The sequence below is a fragment of the Amphibalanus amphitrite genome, unplaced genomic scaffold (assembly GCF_019059575.1).
Source record: "Amphibalanus amphitrite isolate SeventyFive unplaced genomic scaffold, NRLGWU_Aamphi_draft 000183F_arrow, whole genome shotgun sequence".
In the NCBI taxonomy this organism is placed as follows: Eukaryota; Metazoa; Arthropoda; class Thecostraca; order Balanomorpha; family Balanidae; genus Amphibalanus; species Amphibalanus amphitrite.
In genome coordinates, this window is record NW_024881678.1 from 175,947 (window position 1) to 196,062 (window position 20,116).

The following is a 20,116-nucleotide window of genomic DNA, read 5'->3' on the forward strand; positions in this document are numbered from 1 at the left end:
CATCCACACGGTTCACGGCTAGGACATGACTCTCCGTTTGTCGACCTCGACATATTCGGGTCAAAAGCCGGCCAATCTCGCCATTTTGGAGGCGATCCGGCGGCCGGCCGCTGATTGGCTGATCTCAGCCGCCGCGCCGGCCGCCGACCAATCACCGGCCAGTCACCGCGCCGCTAGTGGCTACTTCCGTTTTCACAAACTGGCCAATTACCGTAACCGCCGGATCCGGCCGCCCTTCCTGCCCTGTCATAGCGTTCATTTTTACGGCCGGCTCGACGCGATTGTGGACCGAGCGGGGCCCGCCCAGTGCCAGAAGGCAGTCCTGTGACCCTGGTGCCGGCGGCGGTGCTGCATCACACGACTGTGACCCAGCACCGAGAGCGGGTCAGTTCACTCGTCGTCGCGTCGCCGACCGGCACACAGCTCCGCGAGCTCCGCCGAGACCAGTGCCGGTGCCGTCCCCGAGGGATGGTGGCCGCGCCCCAGTGACCAAAGGCCAAAATGAAAAGGAGAACTTTTGAGATCGCCATGGTTGAAGTAATTGCTGTGTTGAACGTCCTGAAGACGCTTAGTGATGGTGAGTACCTACCTTGTGTGACTATGCACTGCAACTGGCTCGGATAATCTGTGTAAGTCCTGATACCTGCTTCTTGTCACTGTGCCTATCAGATATTTGTGTTGTGAGTAAGTGAGCTCATGGCGATATGCTCCCAAAAATGGTTAATACCTAAATAAATTTTCCCAAGCCCATTACCAAAAAAAAAATATATATATATAAACCGAAAATTGCTATTTCTTAAGCGTGTCATCAATGTAGACGTGATCATTTACTACCCGACACTTCAGGCGTGGGTCTTGCCCCCGTCGGACCAATCACTTCTCCCTACTGAGGAGCAGGTGCGACCGAGGAGGCCCTGACGGGCGGCGCGATCCTCACCGTTTCGTTGCTAACTGCGCACTGACGAGACTTCGTTCTTATAGAAATAAGAAAGTTCAATGGCTTGAGCTTTGTTAAAAAAGGCAACCTTTTGCGCTGTACCGAGAAGCAACGAATAGCACGGATGAACCGTCTAAGAATCCCTGGATAGGTAAGACGTTCCAATGTTCCATTTGTCATATGCACATTTATGTCATAAATCATATCAAAGTGTTTTTTGTCAACATTTGGAGGTGAAGTAGGTATCTCAAGCAGAATTCTAACGTAGTTTGTACTTTGTTGAGCCAAAAGCGTTCTGTGTGGCTTTGTGCAATTCTTTAAAATATATGTGATAATAAGGTTATCGGTGGGGCCGACGAATCATTTTGGGCTGTAATCATTTCGTTTCGATATGAAACGAAAATACTTGTAAATACAAGTATTTCCATACAAGTATAATAACATTAACGTATAGGTAATACAAACAAGTAAACCTCATATAACCACAAATATGTTCTTGCATAATCAGCATGTGCTAATAAAATTAAACAATCACCCAGTTCATCAGCGCTGGCGGATCCAGAAAGGAGGTCTTTGACGCTGCGGGGGGGGGGGGGGGTATAATCCCAAAAAAGTTCCTCCAAATTCCAAAAACGCATCTGATTTCGATGTCTTATGCACTGCTGTGCAGTTTAGAACAAAGGCGCTAGCACAGGGCTGACCGTCGCTACTAAGTTTTTTTATCCGGCGCGATCGGGCGTCGCGGTATATTTGGACACTTGACTCGACCTCATAGGTCACCGGTCGACCTGAGGCCTTAAAATTGGATACCAGCCGCCGCGTCTCGTAACGGTGCACACGCTCGCTTTTTTCCCTCACGAGGTTCTAATCGTAGCTCAATTAGGCGCGAAACGGCGACGGGGTCGTATCCGCCCCGCGTATTTGGAATTTCCGACCTCGACGAGCATCTGTGGTAGAAAACCACCACTTTGGTAGGGGAAACTACTGCTGTCTGCTACCGTTTGCACTGCATGTCTCGCTGATAGTTGCGACGTTGCGACCTATTGCGACATCTATGCAAGTCAGCAAGGGTACGTACCTTAGCGATATACGTACTTCATAATTTACGTACTTTTTCGATGCGTATTTTCTTCTTTGACGTACTTTTGTCTATACCTACTTTGTACTGTACGTAGTGTACCTATCTCTGCGATACGCCTACTTCTGTCCTTGACGTACTTATTCCATACGTACTTTATACTCGACGTACTTTTGCGATACGTACTTTTGCCCTTGACGTACTCTTGTCCATACGTACTTTATGCTGTACGCACTTTTACGATACCTATGTGCTTTTGTCCTTGACGTACTTTTGTCCATGCGTACTTAATAATCCACCTTATACGTACTTCTTCGATACGTACTTTTGTCCTTGACGTACTTTTATCCATTCGTGCTTCATACTGTACGTACTTTTGCCATGCGTACTTTTGTCCTTGGCGTAGTTTTGTCCATGCGTACTTTATACTGTACGAACATTTGCGATACGTACTTTTGTCCTACGTGCCAGGGGCGTCGCCACAAATTTTTGACAGGGGGCCGACTAAAAACCCAAAATTAGGTATCGTTACCGTACTTTTTCAGGCCGATGCCTTATCTGTTCAACGATACTGGCTGAATTCATACGCGGTACGCGTCTGAAGTATTCATTTTTACACGGGTAACCAGAGCCTCCGGTCTTCTATCAGGGTATAATTGTTGACACATGCCGTCAATCTGATAGTTAACTGTTAATGTATTCATCATACGTGGTGGTTGCTTTAGGTATTTGTCACAACTCTGAACTCATAATCTCTTTTGGTCTCCAGTATGAATGGGCGGGGCGGGTCGGCGCGAAGCGCCGCGAGATTTTCGTCGAGGTCGGAAATGTATATGCACAGATGTCGCTACAATAGCCAAATAGCTTGACATGCAGTGCAAATTGTAGCCGACAGCAGTAGTTTCCCCTACCAAAGTGGTGGTTTTCTACCACAGACGCTCGTCGAGGTCGGAAATTCCAAATACACATCCGCCCCCTGCTCTCTCGGCCGGGTGTAGGTATGTAGAAAATGATAGGTACGGCGATGTTTAAATCTTGCAAAGGTCTATGTATAATGCCCTTTAAAGGGACTATCCCAGGGGCGGATCTAGGATTTCGATAGGGTGGGGGCAGTCAAGCACATGGGCGGCACATTTTCCGCCTAAGGGGGCGGCATTTATAGGGTCTGTTCCAGACTCCAGTCCAGTGGAAAAAAAAAAAAAACGAGCTTGACGGCCGTCACGAGACGCAGCGATTGATATTCAAATTTAGGGTCTCAGGTCAACTGGTGACCTCTGGTCAGGTAAATTACCCTAAAGTCGGGTTTTTGTTTTTGGCAAATAATTTTGCAAACAAATGGTCATAGAGCAAAAATTTAGGCATAATCGTATTCCTCTCAAGCTGCGTCGAATGTTGTGGGTACTTTTTGTTCGGTAAAGGTCACAATCAAGATTGACACAAAGGTCGTCAGGTCAAGCCCCCTCAGGACACTGTTCGGACTAGGTCAGGTTGCATATCAATCGATTTGGAAGCTCATTGCAATCACAATGGTGCCTTTCCCGACTCTAGCTTAATTTGGTCGAAAGTTATTAACGAAAAACGATTATGACCCAAAAGAACGTCCTCTGTGACGTTCTCTGTGGCGTCATACAAGTAGGTACAAAATGTCAAAATAAGGCACGGAAACCTTTGACGAGCGTATGGAAACACATTTATTTGCGTCTTCGGGCGGATTATATAACAACTATATGTTCCAAAAAGAGCAAGTTCAGTAGTTCCCCCATAGGTTTATAATGGGGGATGTCAGGATGAACTGTACGAACAATCCAAGATATACGAAGTATGAGTACCCGGGAGCTTGTTACTTTCTGAAAGTGTCATCATCCTCGCCGACACTTTGCCTGGCGTTGGCGGCGTTGCGAAGTTGCAACATTTTTTTGACAGTGCAGACTGCAGAGTGCAGAGGTTTACTTATAACCTTTAGAGGTTTATGCATCGGTCAGTGACCTGACCATAGTTGGAGAATTGTACTGAACTGTGGGTGCACGAGCTCTCCCAATTCCACGCCGGCTTGGCTTTGGAGCCGCAACAGACTGTGGAGGTCAAGGTCACCGCTAGGGCGGCGGCGGATTTGCTGCGCCCGAGCACCCACCGTTCGGCACAATTATCCACCTATGGACCTGAACTAACCTGGAAATGAATCAGGTGTCATAAGGTCTGGTTTGGATGGGGGCTCACGTAGGCCAAGTTTCAGCTCTCTATCGAAAACGGCTCCGGAGCAGTCACGAAAAAAAATCGTAAGGGGTGCCCCCCCCCCCTCCTCCCTCGGCCCGCGAGGGTTAAAGGTAGTGTGCCACCTTTCAAAGATTTCCCATTTTATTTTTCCTAGGATAAGAAGCTTCTGTTTTTACCTAATATCGCAAAAAAAAATAAAAAATGGGCCTGGAATAGTGCTTTTTTCGCCGAAAAGTTTATCGGTTTTTCGATATGTAGGGGAGAGTGGGGAAAGATGCCCAGGGTTTTACTATGTCATTACGGAGCGAGCGAAGCGAGCGTAGTCTTTCCTTAGATTAACGGAAATTTCTGAGTATGAGCGGCCGGCCGGCCGTGGTCACGCTTTTGCGAGGCTTATATCTCAGCAACCACTTGACCGATTTACATGCAGTAATTTTTGTAGGGTAGCTTCATTCCTTCTACCAGGTATTGGACTATTCCCGATGCATGTGGGTGACTCCTTATGCACGTGCCACGTGCAAAACGAAGAGGTGTCATTTTTGTAATTGTTGCAATATCTCGGTAACTACTGGGCCGATTGCGCTGAAAGTTGGCATGTAGGTAGGCACCCACTAGGCACTGCATATCCATGTGCCAGAGTTGGGGTGCTGCTGCACGTGCGCACGTGCAGGGGTCGTTTCCAGATCTCGAGAACGGCTGGACCGATTGCGCTCAAATTTGGTACGCGGTTAGGGACCGGTTAGTAGGGTGCCGTGCACAGGTCAGTTGGGACCCATTTTGCGCGTGCGCACGTGTAGGGTGCCGCTTCCAGATCTCGAGAACGGCTGGGCCGATTGTGCTCAAATTTGGCACATCGCTAGAGACCGGTTAGTAGGGTGCCGTGCACAAGTCAGTTGGAGGTACCCCCTCGAAATTTCGCACGTGCAAGGCCCACCCTCTCGCTCGCTCCGTTAGTCGCCCCAAAAGGCGTTATACTGGTATATTATTCGAAAATGACGATCGGAAGGCAAAAACTTGGAGTTTCAACAGAAGCCGACATCATTTTTCTCCAAAAATATCACAATTTCGTGCCTGAACTATGATAACTTTTTTTGCTATTAAGCATTTTCCTGAAGAAGTGAAAGGGGGCATCTTACCCCACAGGGTGGGAAAGACGCCCCCTGGCGTTGGGTAAGATGCCCCCTGCACTATAAGTGACATAAATGGGCACGTGAATCGCCTGAACGAATCAGTAGTCCCTTCGAGCCTGCAGTAGACACCAAACGTCATCGTAAGGGCCCTCAAAAGTAGTCGTAAGGGGCTTCAGAGGTCATCGTTAGGGCCAGCTTAGTTCAGCGCGGCCAAACAAGCCTCCGTGGTGGCGTTCGGAGACCGCTGTGGGGCCCTTAGGTATAGGTCTTCATGATGCTTGAGGGCCCTCGAGCCCATCGTGGGGACCTCAGATGCCAGCGCGGCCCGTGGAGCCAACGTGGGAGCCCTCAAAGGATGTCGTGAGGGGCCTTGGAGCCAATAATGGGGCCCACAGAGGCCGTCGTGAGGGCTCTCAGAGTCAGATGCCGCCCAAAAAGTCGCTGTGTGGGCCGAGAGACTGGCATGGGGAGCACCCGACCGTACTGGACTCCCAATAGTCCCAGATCGGCTTTTGTCTCTCATCACAAGTATGTAATAAATGATTTGACGGGCTGCTTGAAGGAAAGCCTACGGATTTAGGGGGGCGTCTTTCCCCATCAGGGCAGGGGCATCTTACCCCAAGGTACCGAAGTAACATTAAATCAGTACAATTTGTTAGCCATAAAACTACACCCTGAAACAAACTGTTTGGGACACAGTACAAGCATGTTAATGTATCACGACTATAGCAAGGGACGCAAAAATTATCTACCTTCTTTGATATTTACAATGTTTTGACACCAAAATATTTTTTGAAAGCAGCAAATAAAAAACATGCAATCACCAGCCAGCCGTTGCCCAACTGAGCTTCGCAAATTTTTGTGCAGTTAACAAGGCAGGCTTCCGCTTTACGCTAAGAACATTAATTTCCAGGTTCGATTCTTTGTTTCGCCGCTAGAGGGGGTGGGGCGTCTTTCCCATCCTGGGCATCTTACCCCACTCTCCCCTATAACAACTGTAGTGGGCTGACCTGCAAACAGGCGTCGGCAACAATCGCGAATGCGGCGCACATGTGACAATAAGCAAAGGTCATTATAGAGTTACGACGTACGGGAATGAGTTATCAGCTGTCTAATCGCAGACAACACAATGTCGAATTTAAACTGTAAGCCTGTATTGGTATTGTTTCTTTAATTTGGCTGTCGAACATTAATTTATGGTTTGAAATATTATTTTATGTAAAATAATTGATATGAAACAGCCGTCTCTAAAGTTATGACCCCATCTCACCACATGAAAGTGGCAGAAATGACAATGATCAGCTGACGCGTTTTTCTTGGCCGAAGTCAGAGCGCGCGGCCCGACGCACCACCACCGCACCACAAAGTATGAGCAGAAGCCATCTGCGGTAGACCGCGCCCAAAGCCAGGGCCCCGGTAACGTGAGGTAGCCGAGTCGAGGCAGCGTGCGCTGACCCAAGCCGGGGCCGCGGCTTTGGGCGCGGTCTACCGCATCCCCGGGCAGCCCCGGGCTATCACATGACACCGGGAGGACGCGCGGCCCCGGCTTGGGTCAGCGCACGCTGCCCCGACTCGGCTACCTCACGTTACCGGGGCCCTGGCTTTGGGCGCGGTCTACCGCACCACCTAACAGGCGTGTTCGAAACCGCAGGAGATGATGATGAACGGGTTTATCGAAACTTGATTGGATGAGCCTATCGGTAATAGCGATTTCAGTGTGTGCATTTATTGTTCATAGTGGTGTGAAATGTGGTTGGGGTACGACCGACAACCCGTCGGGGCGAATTTCGCACTGGGGTACTCAAAATTTGAAGAATTTAAGACGTTTCCATGAGTTTTGAAGGTATGGATAAGTTCTAAAAATCCGGTTCTCCTTATCTGGGCCATTAACTCCATACGGTCCAGGAAAACTGGCACACTACCTTTAAGAAGGAGGTAAACTGGCTTCAGGGACGTCGCTACGAGTTCAGAGGGAGCTACTTTCATTTCAGAGGGCGGCACTGTATCTCAGGGTCTTGGCTAATGAATTTCGACTAAGGGGCAAACCAGACCTCAGAAGCCAGAATGACACCACGTAACATACATATACCGTATACACCGCATGTAACATGCACAGGCTAGGATACAAAATTTCTGCCCAAACATAAGTATTCGTACACCTACTTCTACCGAGAGGTTAAGACTTAAGAGGCCAGCGTAAGGCGCTCGAAGGCCCAGAACGAGCCCTCGGAGGCTAGCATGGGGCACTCAGAGGCCGCTTTGGGGACCCTAAAAGGCCAAATGTGAGGGGGGCGTGTGGCGTTAAAAAGCCCGCACGTAGGCCTTGTAAGACCAACGGGGTAGGGCCTTCTGAGGCCATATAGGGCCCTATGATGACTATTTGGGCCCTCTTAGGCCATGGGCCTGGTGCCTTCTTTGGTCGGTGTGGGGGCCCTCTGTGGACAGCGTTGGACACTCTGAGGCCAGCGTGGGGCCCTCTGTCTTCTGAAAACTGAGATTGGTGCTGACTGCTGAGTCCTCAGATGCCAGCGCGGGGTCTTCATAGACTGGTGCTGGGCCATCAGAGGCCACATTGAAGGCCTCGACAGGCAGAATTCAGCACTGATGCATGATTGGGCCTTAGAGGTCGGACTGAGGCCCTGGAGGGCGACATGGAGCCATCAGAGGAATTCATAGCCAGAGTTGGACCCTCCTAAAGCTTAGGGTATCAGCCCTCAACCAGCGCAAGACTCTAGGCAGATCGATATCTGCTCTTTGAGGCTGACGTGGGGCTCTCGGGGACCATCTTGAGCCCTCAAGGATCTAAGACCGGAGATAGGATCTACAGGGTCCGATGTGGAGCCTCCAAAGCCTGTGCAGGGTCCTCAGAGGTCGACGACATGGAGCTCTTAGAGACCGACCTATGACCAGCGTGACCTCTCAGTGACCAGTGTGGCCTCTACCGGTCTGTGCAGGAGCCTGTAGAAGTCACAAGAAAGGTCACCAAAGGCACCAAAAAATTCAACAATAACTTTAAAAGAAGACATAGTAGAGTGATGAAAGAGTGTATTATGTAATGCCTTCAGCCCAACAACACAGATCAGTTTATGTACCTACAGCATGACCTTTTTCGGTTAGAGCATGCAACTGACTATAGGCCATACTATAGATAATTTAACGCCTCTCGATACGAGAGACACAATTACGGTAAAAACTGTGCCTACCATACGTGGAGTGAGTAGATATATGTATAGTACGTAAAGAAATGGAACAAATGCTTCTGCAAGATCCGTCTATTTTGGCAGTTTTTGCTCTCAGTGTGGGCCAAATTGTCGAACTGAGCTCGAATCTAAGGACAACGCAGTGGAAGCTTCCAAGGATCTATCAAATGCATTGTTCCGTGACGCTGTAACACTTACGGTTCACGAGCTATGCGCCCGGATGCGAGGGGAAAAATTGGCAAAGTTGGCTAGGAACCACACCCGGTCTCGGGTAAAGTAGGTTACCACTGGGCCCCTAAAGTTAAGATAGGACCCCTTCTTCATTCCCACGTTTGGCCTCCTCCCCTTTCCAACATATTAATACGCCACTTGATGACCTGCCCTACTATAGGTATTAGACGAATGGCTATTGGCCGTGTAAACACTGGCGCCAAAATGATAAAGTGAAACAGCAAATTTGTCAGGCACCGGGTTCAACAACTAATTTTATGCTGGATAATATTTGAAGCGCCTTATTTACTCCGACTGGGTGGGAAATATCTCGTCACTTTGGGACAACCGGAGGGCGGCACTATGACTTCAGAGGCGGCACTTTGACTTCAGAGGGCGGCACTATGACTTCAGAGGGCGGCACTATGACTTCAGAGGGCGGCGTTATGACTTCAGAGGGCGGCGCAATGACTTCAAGGACCTTCACGAAGACTGGAGGGCGGCGCTATGACTTCAGAGGGCGGCACTATGACTTCAGAGGGCGGCGCTATGACTTCAGAGGGCGTCGCAATGACTTCGAGGAGCTTTACGAAGACTGCGGAGGGCGGCACTATGACTTCAGAGGGCGGCACTATGACTTCAGAGGGCAGCACTATGCTTCAGAGGGCGGCACTATGACTTCAGAGGGCGGCACTATGACTTAAGAGGGCGGCGCTATGACTTCAGAGGGTGGCACTATGACTTCAGAGAGCGGCTCTATGACTTCAGAGGGCGGCGCAATGACTTCAAGGAGCTTCACGAAGACTGCGGAGGGCGGCACTATGACTTCAGAGGGCGGCACTACGAGTACAGAGGGCGGCACTACGACTTCCGAGGGCGGCATTTCGACTTCCGAGAGCGGCACTACTACTTCAAAGGGTAGCAATATGACTTTAAGTAGCGGTACTTCGAATTAAAGGGACTCTCCCACCTTCAAAAAAGTTAATGAATTGGCACGAAAGTGATGTCGCTCGGTTCAGAAAGAGCGAAAACGAATATCTACCAAATTTCATCGAAAAATATTCACCGGTTTTCAAGATATTAGACTTTTACTTTTGTTTACTTTTTGGGATCTCCGCTGTTCCTAGCGACTTTATTTGAAAGTGCGGCATTTGTTGCGCGCAAAGCAGCATATACCACCGCGTGCTACCAAACGTTTTAGTAAAAGATTTAAAAATCGTTAGATCTCCGCTGACGTCACAAATTCTAAGGGGGCATACCAATGCACTAGCCCCTTAGAATCCGAAAACTGCAAGTTTGAAATTCCATATCTCCGAATTAAAGCATTTGTCGATGTTGTGAGTGCCCAAACCGGTATTTGCAGGCCATGGCCACCAATTTGGCTATCTCAACTCAAAACTAATGTTAAGGTGGGAGTGTCCCTTTAAGGGGCGGCACTCTGACTTCAGGGAGAGAAGCGACATACTCTGAGGGTTAAATATAAATTCAGATAGTTACTACCAGAGATTATTATGAAATGAGCTTCAAAGAAATGCGGGTCATTTCCGTAAAATGCGCTTCATCACGTATGGAAAAAAGCCGCCCTCCGCCGCCTTCGGCGGCGGAGGGGCGGCATTTTTCGATAGGCTAGGGGCATCGGCCCCCAGATGCCCCCTCCTGGATCCGCGCCTGGACTATCCCACCTTCTAAAATGTTGTTAAAACCAGTTAAATTGTGCCCGACTTTATAGATTGGATGACCAGGAACACGGTTCTGGCATTTATTTTTCATTAAACATCTTAGGCTTCCCATATTCCAAACACAAACTTTCAAATATGTGACGTCACAGCCCAAAATTACCTCCTTCCCCAGGCCACATTACTGTCATAAAGCTGATTCTTTTTACTCTGTAGGCACCACAACAAAGTTCAGACCAAGTTAAAGTTTTAAGCGATTTTTCAACGAACAAGCCCATTTAAATCAGAATGACTAAACGAGGTGACGTCACACTAACGGTCGCTCCATGTTGAAGATAGGGCCTTGTACAAGGCCCATTTTCAAATGAAGGGAACGAATTTCTTCAACACCAAGAGGCCGCGGGGGTTGCAACCTAGATAGATAGTGGTTTCTGAACCTCGCCGCAAACTTGGCTATCTCAACTCAAACCCCATGTTAAAGGTGGGATAGTCCCTTTAAAGGTGGATGCCTTGAATTGAAGATGACATCAATTATAAAGCTTCCGGCTCGAATCAAATGCCAGGTATCACAGATTTCGGCTGTCTATATAGTTCTCTCGAACGTTCCAAACTCTAATAAATCGGACGGAAGCGTTACGGTTGGCTCAGCCCTCCTTCCCTCGGCCGAGGAGAGCTTACGTGTGTATCCGTAATGCAGTATGCCAAGCAATCCTTTGAACGGTCTCGCAAAACAAATGAGTCAACACTTATTATCCTCGATTGGCATTTGAAAGTCATGTTCTGCAGGAAACTAGGACTCTTCATAACAATGACGCACTATATATAAGCCGAATGGTTGTGCCAAAAATATCGATAAGGTGCACGTCTTGTGTTTATTCTCTATAAGCTACTAATATTTTAGGTGGTTGACCCTTAAGCCGATAGGCGTCACCAGGGATTTTGGGTTTGGGGGGTCGTTGATTGACCTTCCAGGTTAGGTCAATGACCCATAGTCGGGTAAATCGGGACCTGCTAGAACATCGTAAAGTGAGGTTGTTAAGGGCTTTTTCCGGGGTGTTGATCACGAATTTCATGTTAGTTTTGATCTTCATGCATGTAGGCCAGGTCGGGTTAGGTCAAGTCAGGTCAACCAATGGGCGTCCTGCCGGGTATTCATAGTAGGTGTCAACCGCCACTGACAGATTCGTAACATGTTACGAAGGATCCAAAACTGCTTCGTAAATGTTCAAATGGTTGCTACATTCGAAATCAGGTCCACAAACTACCATAGAAACATGTAAAACTCGAAAAAGTGAACCGAGCTCATCAAAGGTCAATCACCTGGCCTGACCTTCACGTGACCTTGACACCCACCATAATACATTGGACCAACATCATTTCACATGTTTGAGCGTTTAAAACCACAAAAGACTGCAAACACGCGGATAATATGAGCCGACATAGCCAAATCACGGTATTGTACAAACATAGTCTCGAGAAATAAGTCACAGGTCAAACTTCATTTGACACAGTGTCATGAAATTTTTAGAATATGTGTAAAATTGATAAACTCGAGGGCACTGAAATTTTCGTTGTGATCGGCCGCTTTTTACGATATTTATTCGCAAAAAAACGAGGGGGTCCGTTCGATCCCCCCCCCCCTCATTCAGGCGAGGGCTAAGACAGCCACTGATTATAGCGAAGTAGGCATTCCGCGGAGAGTGAATGTCGGAAGTGTGAATCGGAAGTAAGGTATTTACTATTTATCTTTGCTCCAGTGAGAGAAAGTGTTTTGTTACAATCTCCCGATATTCGTGCGTGGGGAAGCGCTGCAAAACGTGAACAAATACGGAACCAAAAATTTCGCACGGCATAGCGGCAAGGGATCCGTTAGAGGTGGGCTTGGGATTCTCAGACCATTGTGGGTCACTCAGGGTCAGGGTGGTCTTTCAGAAGCCTGATCCCAAAGATCTAACATATATGTGGCTTTCCGAGCTCCAGGTGGGTCCCTTAGAAGCCAGTGTGGGCGGCGTGCGCTAAGAGACCAGGGTGAGCCCTCAAATAACAGCGTGAACCCTCGGGGTCTGTGTCGAATCCAAAGGACCCTACGTTGGGACATCAGAAACATTATTTGGGACTTGGGATCCTCAAAGGCACCCGTGAGTCGTGATCACTAAGACGCCGGCTTGGGGTCAGCTAGATCTGTCGTCTCAAGAGCTCGGCTAGCTGAGCTATCAGAGGCTGCAGTAAAGGTTATCCAGAAATTTTCGAAGGCATCCTCAAAGATCCGTGTGTCCCTTAATGATAGATCTACGCATAAGGTCCTCAAAGATCCCCACATGGGCACTCAGAGAATATGGGCACCAGTGGGGCTCTCAGAGGCCGGTTTGGAGTTCCTTAGGAGCCTGCGTGAAAAATTCATTAGCATTAGCCCTGCGGCACTTGAACGGCATTTAAACCTGTCGCAGAAATTTAACCAGAGTTGGGAAAGACCCGAACTTCGAAAGAAATCTTCGGGTGGCCCCGAAGATTTCGCGTCACGCCCCAAAGATTTCGCGTCACGCTATGAACGAAAATTTTGTGTCAGCACTTTCACAACTACATAGTAAGAATCGGCTGTAGGTGAAATGTGATTGAGAATCACTACTAGGAACATGGATTGAAATAAAGCATTGACATCTGCGAGTCTAGAGTCGGAGTCGAAGATTTTGGTGACTTCGACTCTGTCTCTTGGCAGTAGCGGCGAAACACCTTCAATTAAGGGGGGGGGGGGGCACTGCCGACTTTTGGTCCCATTCTTTCCATGCAACGCCCATAGGCCCTATGGGCGTTGCATGGAAAGAATGGCATAGGCATAGGGCTAACGTTAAAATGCCAAAATCAAGGGGGGCACGGTGCCCCGGTGCCCTCCCCGTTCCGCCGCCTATGTCTCTGGGTAGAATCGCAGGCTCCGACCGGGTTCGACCTCACGGCATCGTCAGAAAACTAACCACATTTTCCCCGACCCCTAAATCTTATCAGATCTGTATCCATCTCAAGGGGTATCCAATCGGAGGTGGGGGCAAGCTGCCCCGCTTGCCCCCCCCCCCCCCCGCCCCCGTGGCGACGCTAATGGGTTGAGCACGATAGTAGGTTTGTAGTCATGCGTGGCCAGTAAGTAAACGAAGCGAAACAGTGGTCGTTTTTACGACGGCCATCTGATACACATTTGGTGCACATTTGGTGTAGATATGATGCAGATTTGGTACAGGTTTGTCGCAAATTTTGTCAAATTAGGTTAACTGTGTTTCTTAGAAGCTTGGTTACACAGATGCTTATATGCCAGATTTTTTTTTAAGTCATTAGACATTATCAGCCATAAATTGGGTTAATCATGTTTCTTAAAGTTATTAGCTTGGGTTGCGCAGTTGCTTATATGCCTGATTTTTCTTCTTAATTATCGGGCATTATTTTCTATTAAAGCACTGTCATGCCCTGAAGATGTTTGTTGAAAAAGAGATTTGGTATAGCTTTCGTCAAGTTTGGTGCATTGGCCAGATAACCCGTCGTGAAAACGGCTATTAACTTATCAAGACATTGAGCCCGCGGACAGGTGTGCTCTAGTCCTGACATACCTAAAATGCATTAGCGAATACTGAAAAAATTATAGTTTGTTAGTTATTTGTTTCAGTTTCCTAAAGAAAAAGCCGGCTTTAACGTCTTCGAAGAACGCATGCATGCACTATGCAGAGACTTTATCTTGCCCACATTGCCCAATAAAAGAGAAAGTTATATCAGTGCTATAGCCCAATTAAGCAGCAGAAAATCCTGTAATCCGTATCCGGCTGGGAACGTTTTCCACGCTCCGGGGATAGCAACTCCGCCCACTAGGTTCCAAGGCCACTTAGCAACAAACGGCAGACGTAACAATAATTTTGAACGTACCGTGGAATTTTTGAGGCCACAAGGAAAGGGTTACTTCACTTACCATTTATCAATGTTCAACCGAGGTCAGATTATCTTGGTTTGCCTTTTTATTAGCAACAGCCAAGATTCTTACAGATATGTAGCAACAGCAGACTTAGCAGGCAGCTCGACAGAAGTGGGACAGATCTCTATTAATCGCTTTTTTCGCTTAAATATGCCTCCTAAACAAAATTACACCTGAGTGATTAGAAATGTTCTGGAATGCGTATTATTAAGATCTTTGCTTAAATCAAATAGTAAAAAACACTTAAAACGGACATTATGCTAAATAAACGGTAAACAATATTGCAGCTACCTTGGTTTATATAGCCTTGACTTTTGCGCACCAAATATATGTATCATTCCAGTACCCTGATGCCTCGCGGTACCACTCGACCAGAAAAGGAATCCGCTCGGTAGTGACGCATGCCAATTAGTTTCGTGCAGAAATGTGCGATTTTTTATCGGTTGGCTGCAAATGTCTCACTTTTTCTGCAGTCATATTCTCCCAGCCATCCGCTGTTAAGAATTGCGAATAAAAACGCATCATTATGTCCATTAGGTTGCAAACAGCTTACCTAATCTTATCTTCACTAATTATCATCAATGACCAGCTAATGGGTAGCTATGCAGGTATGCGCTATGTCGGCTGGCCTTGGCACGGCTACCGACGGGCGGTTGAGTCAGCTTGGCGGCCGGAACTCAGCTCTTAATTACCCGATCATTAGCAAATCATCTGTCAGGACCAAACGTCATGACCAAGTCACTACCTCGGATCCTCCCTTGAATCCTATGCTTTTACTCGCCACCGTACGGCGCCTGGTGACGCGGTTTCGATCAGATTCTCTCATCACACCGTCGGGCCGGGCTGGGATTACTGTCAGTGACCTGGTCCGCGGTGCGGCGGGCGGGGCGGCGCCGGCGGCCGACCGCTCCCCCAGGGCGTGTCCCGCGCCGGCCGGAAGTGACCGGCGGCACATCCGGCCGGCGGCCGGCTAACGGGGCCGCTCCCGCCGCTCCCGCCGCCCCGCCCCGGCCCGGCCGGCCCTGCGCTCCCACCCCATAATCGGACACAGACACCGCAGTGACAACCGGACAAAGAGCCGCGCTGAAACGGTCCCCAGCGGCATCAGAAGCTAACACGTGGCTCGGAATTTACATAAATTCGCTGAATTCCGAGCAATGAAGAGAAATGGTGACTCCAATGGATAAAACCACTTTAGGTTCAAATGAATATTCATAATCACTGCCCGCTTACTAGGAATATTTGCAAACCACAGCCCCATTGAAATTTAAACGGCTTTAGCTCTCGCTCCGATTGAATGTTCCGGCTCAGACTCTGCAGATAATTATATCATTATAAGCAGTCCGCCTTCGGGAAAAATTGCAGCAGTAGCCGGATCCGTGCGGGAAATGTGCCAGGTGCGGCAACACACCCGTGCTGCTCACACGACAGTCATGCCCTATCTCCCTTTTACTAACGACTTCCTCCTTTTTTCAGCTGCGGCGCCTGAGATGAGCAACTGTAACAACGGCAATGGACAGCTGGTGTTTGAACGTGTGCCCGGATATCACCTGGAAGGATATGACCGAGACTATGTGAGTAACGTGTCCGGATACCGACAGGAAGGGAAGACGCCGCTCATATGATCAACTTCTCACTCAGGTGGTTTTGTCCCTATACATAAAACGACATGGCCTCAGGTCTCATATCATCCCACCCTATTACTTTGTAGATATGCGAAAGGATGGTTATGTAATGAGCATTTTATCATTTTGAACTATCGCAATATAGAAATCGCCGCATAACTCGAAGTGCGTGACTCCCGACGTTATAATGTCGGTAAAGTCCGAAAATTGACGTCCGCTGACTTCATTTTCTGTCCGGCAGCTCACAAAGGAAGAACAGCCCCTCACCCTGCTGGAGCAGTGTCAGACGTCGTGCATCGCCGGAAAGAGCGTCAAAGACAACCTGATCCGACCATGCGGCTCCATCGACTACAGCCCAGGTCAGCCGGCAGCCCTTCTCTGCAGATGTTGGGAAATGGAACGACTTGTTCAGCAATGTCAAACTTTCTTCGTTCAATCAGAACAATACCATAAATGATCGTTATCTTACATTTATCTCTAAAATTCAAATGTTTGCTCTCGCAGGTGCACCATACGGAGACGGCAAGTACGACCCGTCGGCATGCTATCTCACCGAGGAAAAGGCCAAGCCGGACGGCATTGGTAACCTCCTGCAAAAGACTGGCAACATCCATCTCAACAAGATCTGCATGCCAGGTGAGTGCTTACTGCAGTAGCCAGCAGAATCACGGGTGGCTAGGAGGTTGCAATCTGGAGCCGTTTACCTCAAAACAGCCGTAAATACCGCACGGTGACGGTGGGAGTGGGAGCGGACGGGCTGATCTCTCGGGTTTCGAGTTCTTCTGGTGCTCGTCCACACGCCGACTGAACTGACCACCACTGACCGGGCGCCGTTGTCCACAGCGGAAGCGGTACAGCAACACTGTCCGGGAAGGATGTACGTCTTCGAGCGGCTCATCAACAAGAGCTTTAGGCCGAAGAACAATAACTGCATCGAGAGCCAAGTCGAAAATCGGTTGGAGTGTGAGCGGAGGTAAGCAGTGGAGAACGAATAACGCTTACATGATACAAATTATATTTGACTTAACTCGATCAGGTTATATAAAAAAGATACCCTTTTATCCAAGAAATGATAGGCACTCCGCCTACTCTCCGAAGTCCCTTGGACAGAAAGTAGCTATGAATGCCTTTATAAAAGTGAGACTTTCCCGGTGACTCACTACGTCGCTCGGCTGCCGTCCAGGTGCCTCGAGTCCAGCGAGGTGTGTCGCTCGGCCTCTTACAACTCCAAGAACCGCACGTGCTACATGTGCCCCATCACCTGGCGCTCGGCTCCGAACCTGTTTGTCGAACAGCGCGACGAGGAGTACATCGAGAACCTCTGTCTCGAGAGTGAGTACATGCAGCGAGAAACTTTGTCTCGAGAGTGAGTATAGTCGACTACAGAATGATGTTCCACTTTTCACAGACCATTATTTGCCTGGCGTGGTAGGCTGTGCCGCATCACACGAGCTGAGTTCACAAATTATAGCTTTGTCCCAATGCTCACAATCGACACGCTTAATTGCGTGATAAACGGCACAACTTAGCGCTCCGGTCAACTGATAGCTTCTGAGGAGTGGAACATCATTCTGTAGTCGACAATAGATGCATCGAGAGTCTTTGTCTCGATAGTGAGAATATGCATCGATAAACTGTGTCTCCAGTGAACATTCACGTCACATAACCCATTTCAGTCGCTGGACGTCATAACTTCATGCAATCGGAAAAGGAAAAGATATCCTCTTTCGATACGTTGTTGGAAAGTCCTTTCTGGGAGAAACCGAACTGTAAATATCTCTCTTCACCAATTATCCAAGCAATACGCCGCTAAACGTCTACACGTCTGAGGGCAGCTCTGTCCGTTTCAGAGAGCCGCCGGTGTCAGCAGCCTGATCACCTCGTCTTCGTCGAGGAGGCCAGACGCTCCCTGTACACCTCCAACAAACCTTACAGGAAGCGGGAGGTCACCCGCAGCGAGTGCAAGAGCATGTGCGCCGAGCACGCACAGTAAGTGGCTCAGAACGTGATTCTGCAGTGTTCGATAGTGTGATCGGCATTCGGCCACGAGCATGATCATTTGGTATATTGTTTTCTCTGTTTGCAAAGACGGTCATGTAGGATACCTGATCATCAAATTAGACGACAATAATTTCAATACATTTGTTTCTCAATGTTGTGCCATATTTGAACGGTTAAGTCGTTAGTTATGGTTGACATGGTAGTCATTAGCAAAGACTGCATCGCCACTGACCCGATGCCGCTGACCCTCAGGATCTTCTGCCGGGCCGCGGAGTTCAAGCTGACCAACAACGCCACTGGCACTGGCGACTGCTACCTGCTGGAGGACGACAGCCTCAGCGTGTCACCGGAGCTGCGAGGCAACGACGGACGCGACGACACCGACCTCATGGAGCTCATGTGCCTCGATCACGGTCAGTCATGACTAAAACATGCAGTCATACATTACAGACATCATGCATTCAAGTGCACGTAAGAAGATATAATCGTGAGCCTTTACTTTCAAGTCTAGACAGATACGTGCAATATAATGTATATGCGTCTTTAGACGACGCGATTTACGTCCAAAACAGTGAAAAAAACGCGAGAAAAACTAGCTATGCTAGACTTTGGGAACATACGATGCGTGCTTTGAGCTTTAATTCGTCTATTCTCTGTTCCTATTCAGCCCGCCGGATGATTGATGACGAAGGTAATGTCTGATTTTCATTCGTTGACTAGCTTTTGCATGTGGAACTCGGCAGTGTCCTGAATCTGATGAAGGAGCCAGGAGCCGTCTGACCGTATGTCTAGCAATTATTCCCCTGGCCGATGTTTTCATGCTGCAGTGTCCAGTGAAAGGACCGAAGACGTCTCGGTCTGACTGCATACGTCTTTTATCAGTGAATGACCGGTGTTTTATTCCGGACTTATCGGGCAATAGTGGTTTGACCGTGTTTATCCACTTATTAGCCAATGACCAGTATTTTCCCCTGCAATGACCGGACAGGAGCAGTCTGAATATAACAAAAAAACTGGTGGTATTCACTCTGCAGTTATAGGTCAAAAGCACTCTAACCGTTTGTGTTCAATAACCGGTGTTTTCACTCTCCAGTGATCGGTCTGGAGCAGTCGGACCGCTTATCAGCCACTGACCTGTATTTTTTTCTTTCCTCAGTGATCGGTCAGGAGCAGTCGGACCGCACCGGAGCCGGACGGAACGAGGGCGGTCCTCTGTCCCCCGGCGGTCAACAGCCGTCCTCCGGACAGGACATGTTCACAAGGTGCGACACGACAAGTTACCAGATACGTCATAGCGGCATTTAAATACTTCGGGCCTAATGGACTAGTCTTACAGGCTCCAAAAGAGGAGACATTTATCTAATTATCGTTCCGTCGGTTGAAGCAGGAGTTGACGCCTATTTATTTCACTCTGTTTTATTATTATTTCTTCCGGCTAGGGCATGTTGAATTTCTCATTCTCCATCAAAGACCCCGATGTACATCTTTCCACGTTCGGCCGATTCTGGCTTGTGACTCGGGTATGCCCGCCGCTCCTCCGCTCTCAGGGAGGGTCTCTACCGCGAGTCGGACCGCGAGTACGTCACTGCTTTCCGGCGCTATAGCCGTAACCGGCTGGAGGGACCCAATCCAATCTACAGCTACCAGCAGTACTCTGCCCGGCTCTGCATGCTGGCGTGTCTCCAGACACCCGGGTAAGTGGCCCACACGCACTGGTGTGGAATAGCGAGTCACAGTTTTAATCTGTTGTGGGAGTGGATACTAAGAAAATAATAGGAAAAGTAATCAGGCAAATAGGGTCTTCAGCATAAGTAAAGGCGATCAGATACGGAATGTCGATGCCGATGACTTTTTAGACGGCTGGACTGTCGTTTCTGACCGAGTTGCGTGCTGTGGTGCCGCAGATGTCAGTCGATGGTCTTCAGCAAGCGGTTCGGTCTGTGCGAGATGTACAACACCAAGGACGGTGGCGGCAACGGCCGTGCCAGGCTCGTCTTCCACGAGGACTACGACTACTACGATAACCTGCTCGGAGGTAGGTTGGACAGCTCGCACTCTGATCGGTTATTTGCTCTAATCTAGCGAAGGGAATGGCT

General features: G+C 48.7%; 1 protein-coding gene across 3 annotated transcripts in view; it reads left to right on the forward strand.

The window, feature by feature from the left end:
* Window positions 1-322: 322 nt before the first annotated feature.
* LOC122384201 overlaps window positions 323-20,116 on the forward strand; it is a 29,201-nt gene continuing 9,407 nt past the window's right edge. The window contains exons 1-11 of one of the 3 annotated variants that reach the window (XM_043371312.1): window positions 323-577; window positions 15,871-15,968; window positions 16,261-16,378; window positions 16,524-16,655; window positions 16,863-16,992; window positions 17,203-17,351; window positions 17,855-18,008; window positions 18,273-18,433; window positions 19,177-19,282; window positions 19,568-19,714; window positions 19,925-20,055. In XM_043371312.1, the coding sequence (XP_043227247.1) occupies window positions 502-577; window positions 15,871-15,968; window positions 16,261-16,378; window positions 16,524-16,655; window positions 16,863-16,992; window positions 17,203-17,351; window positions 17,855-18,008; window positions 18,273-18,433; window positions 19,177-19,282; window positions 19,568-19,714; window positions 19,925-20,055 (1,402 nt within the window). In that variant the 5' untranslated portion in view covers window positions 323-501. The remainder of the gene's footprint in view (window positions 578-15,870; window positions 15,969-16,260; window positions 16,379-16,523; window positions 16,656-16,862; window positions 16,993-17,202; window positions 17,352-17,854; window positions 18,009-18,272; window positions 18,434-19,176; window positions 19,283-19,567; window positions 19,715-19,924; window positions 20,056-20,116) is intronic. The other 2 variants (XM_043371314.1, XM_043371313.1) reach the window with 2 other exon arrangements.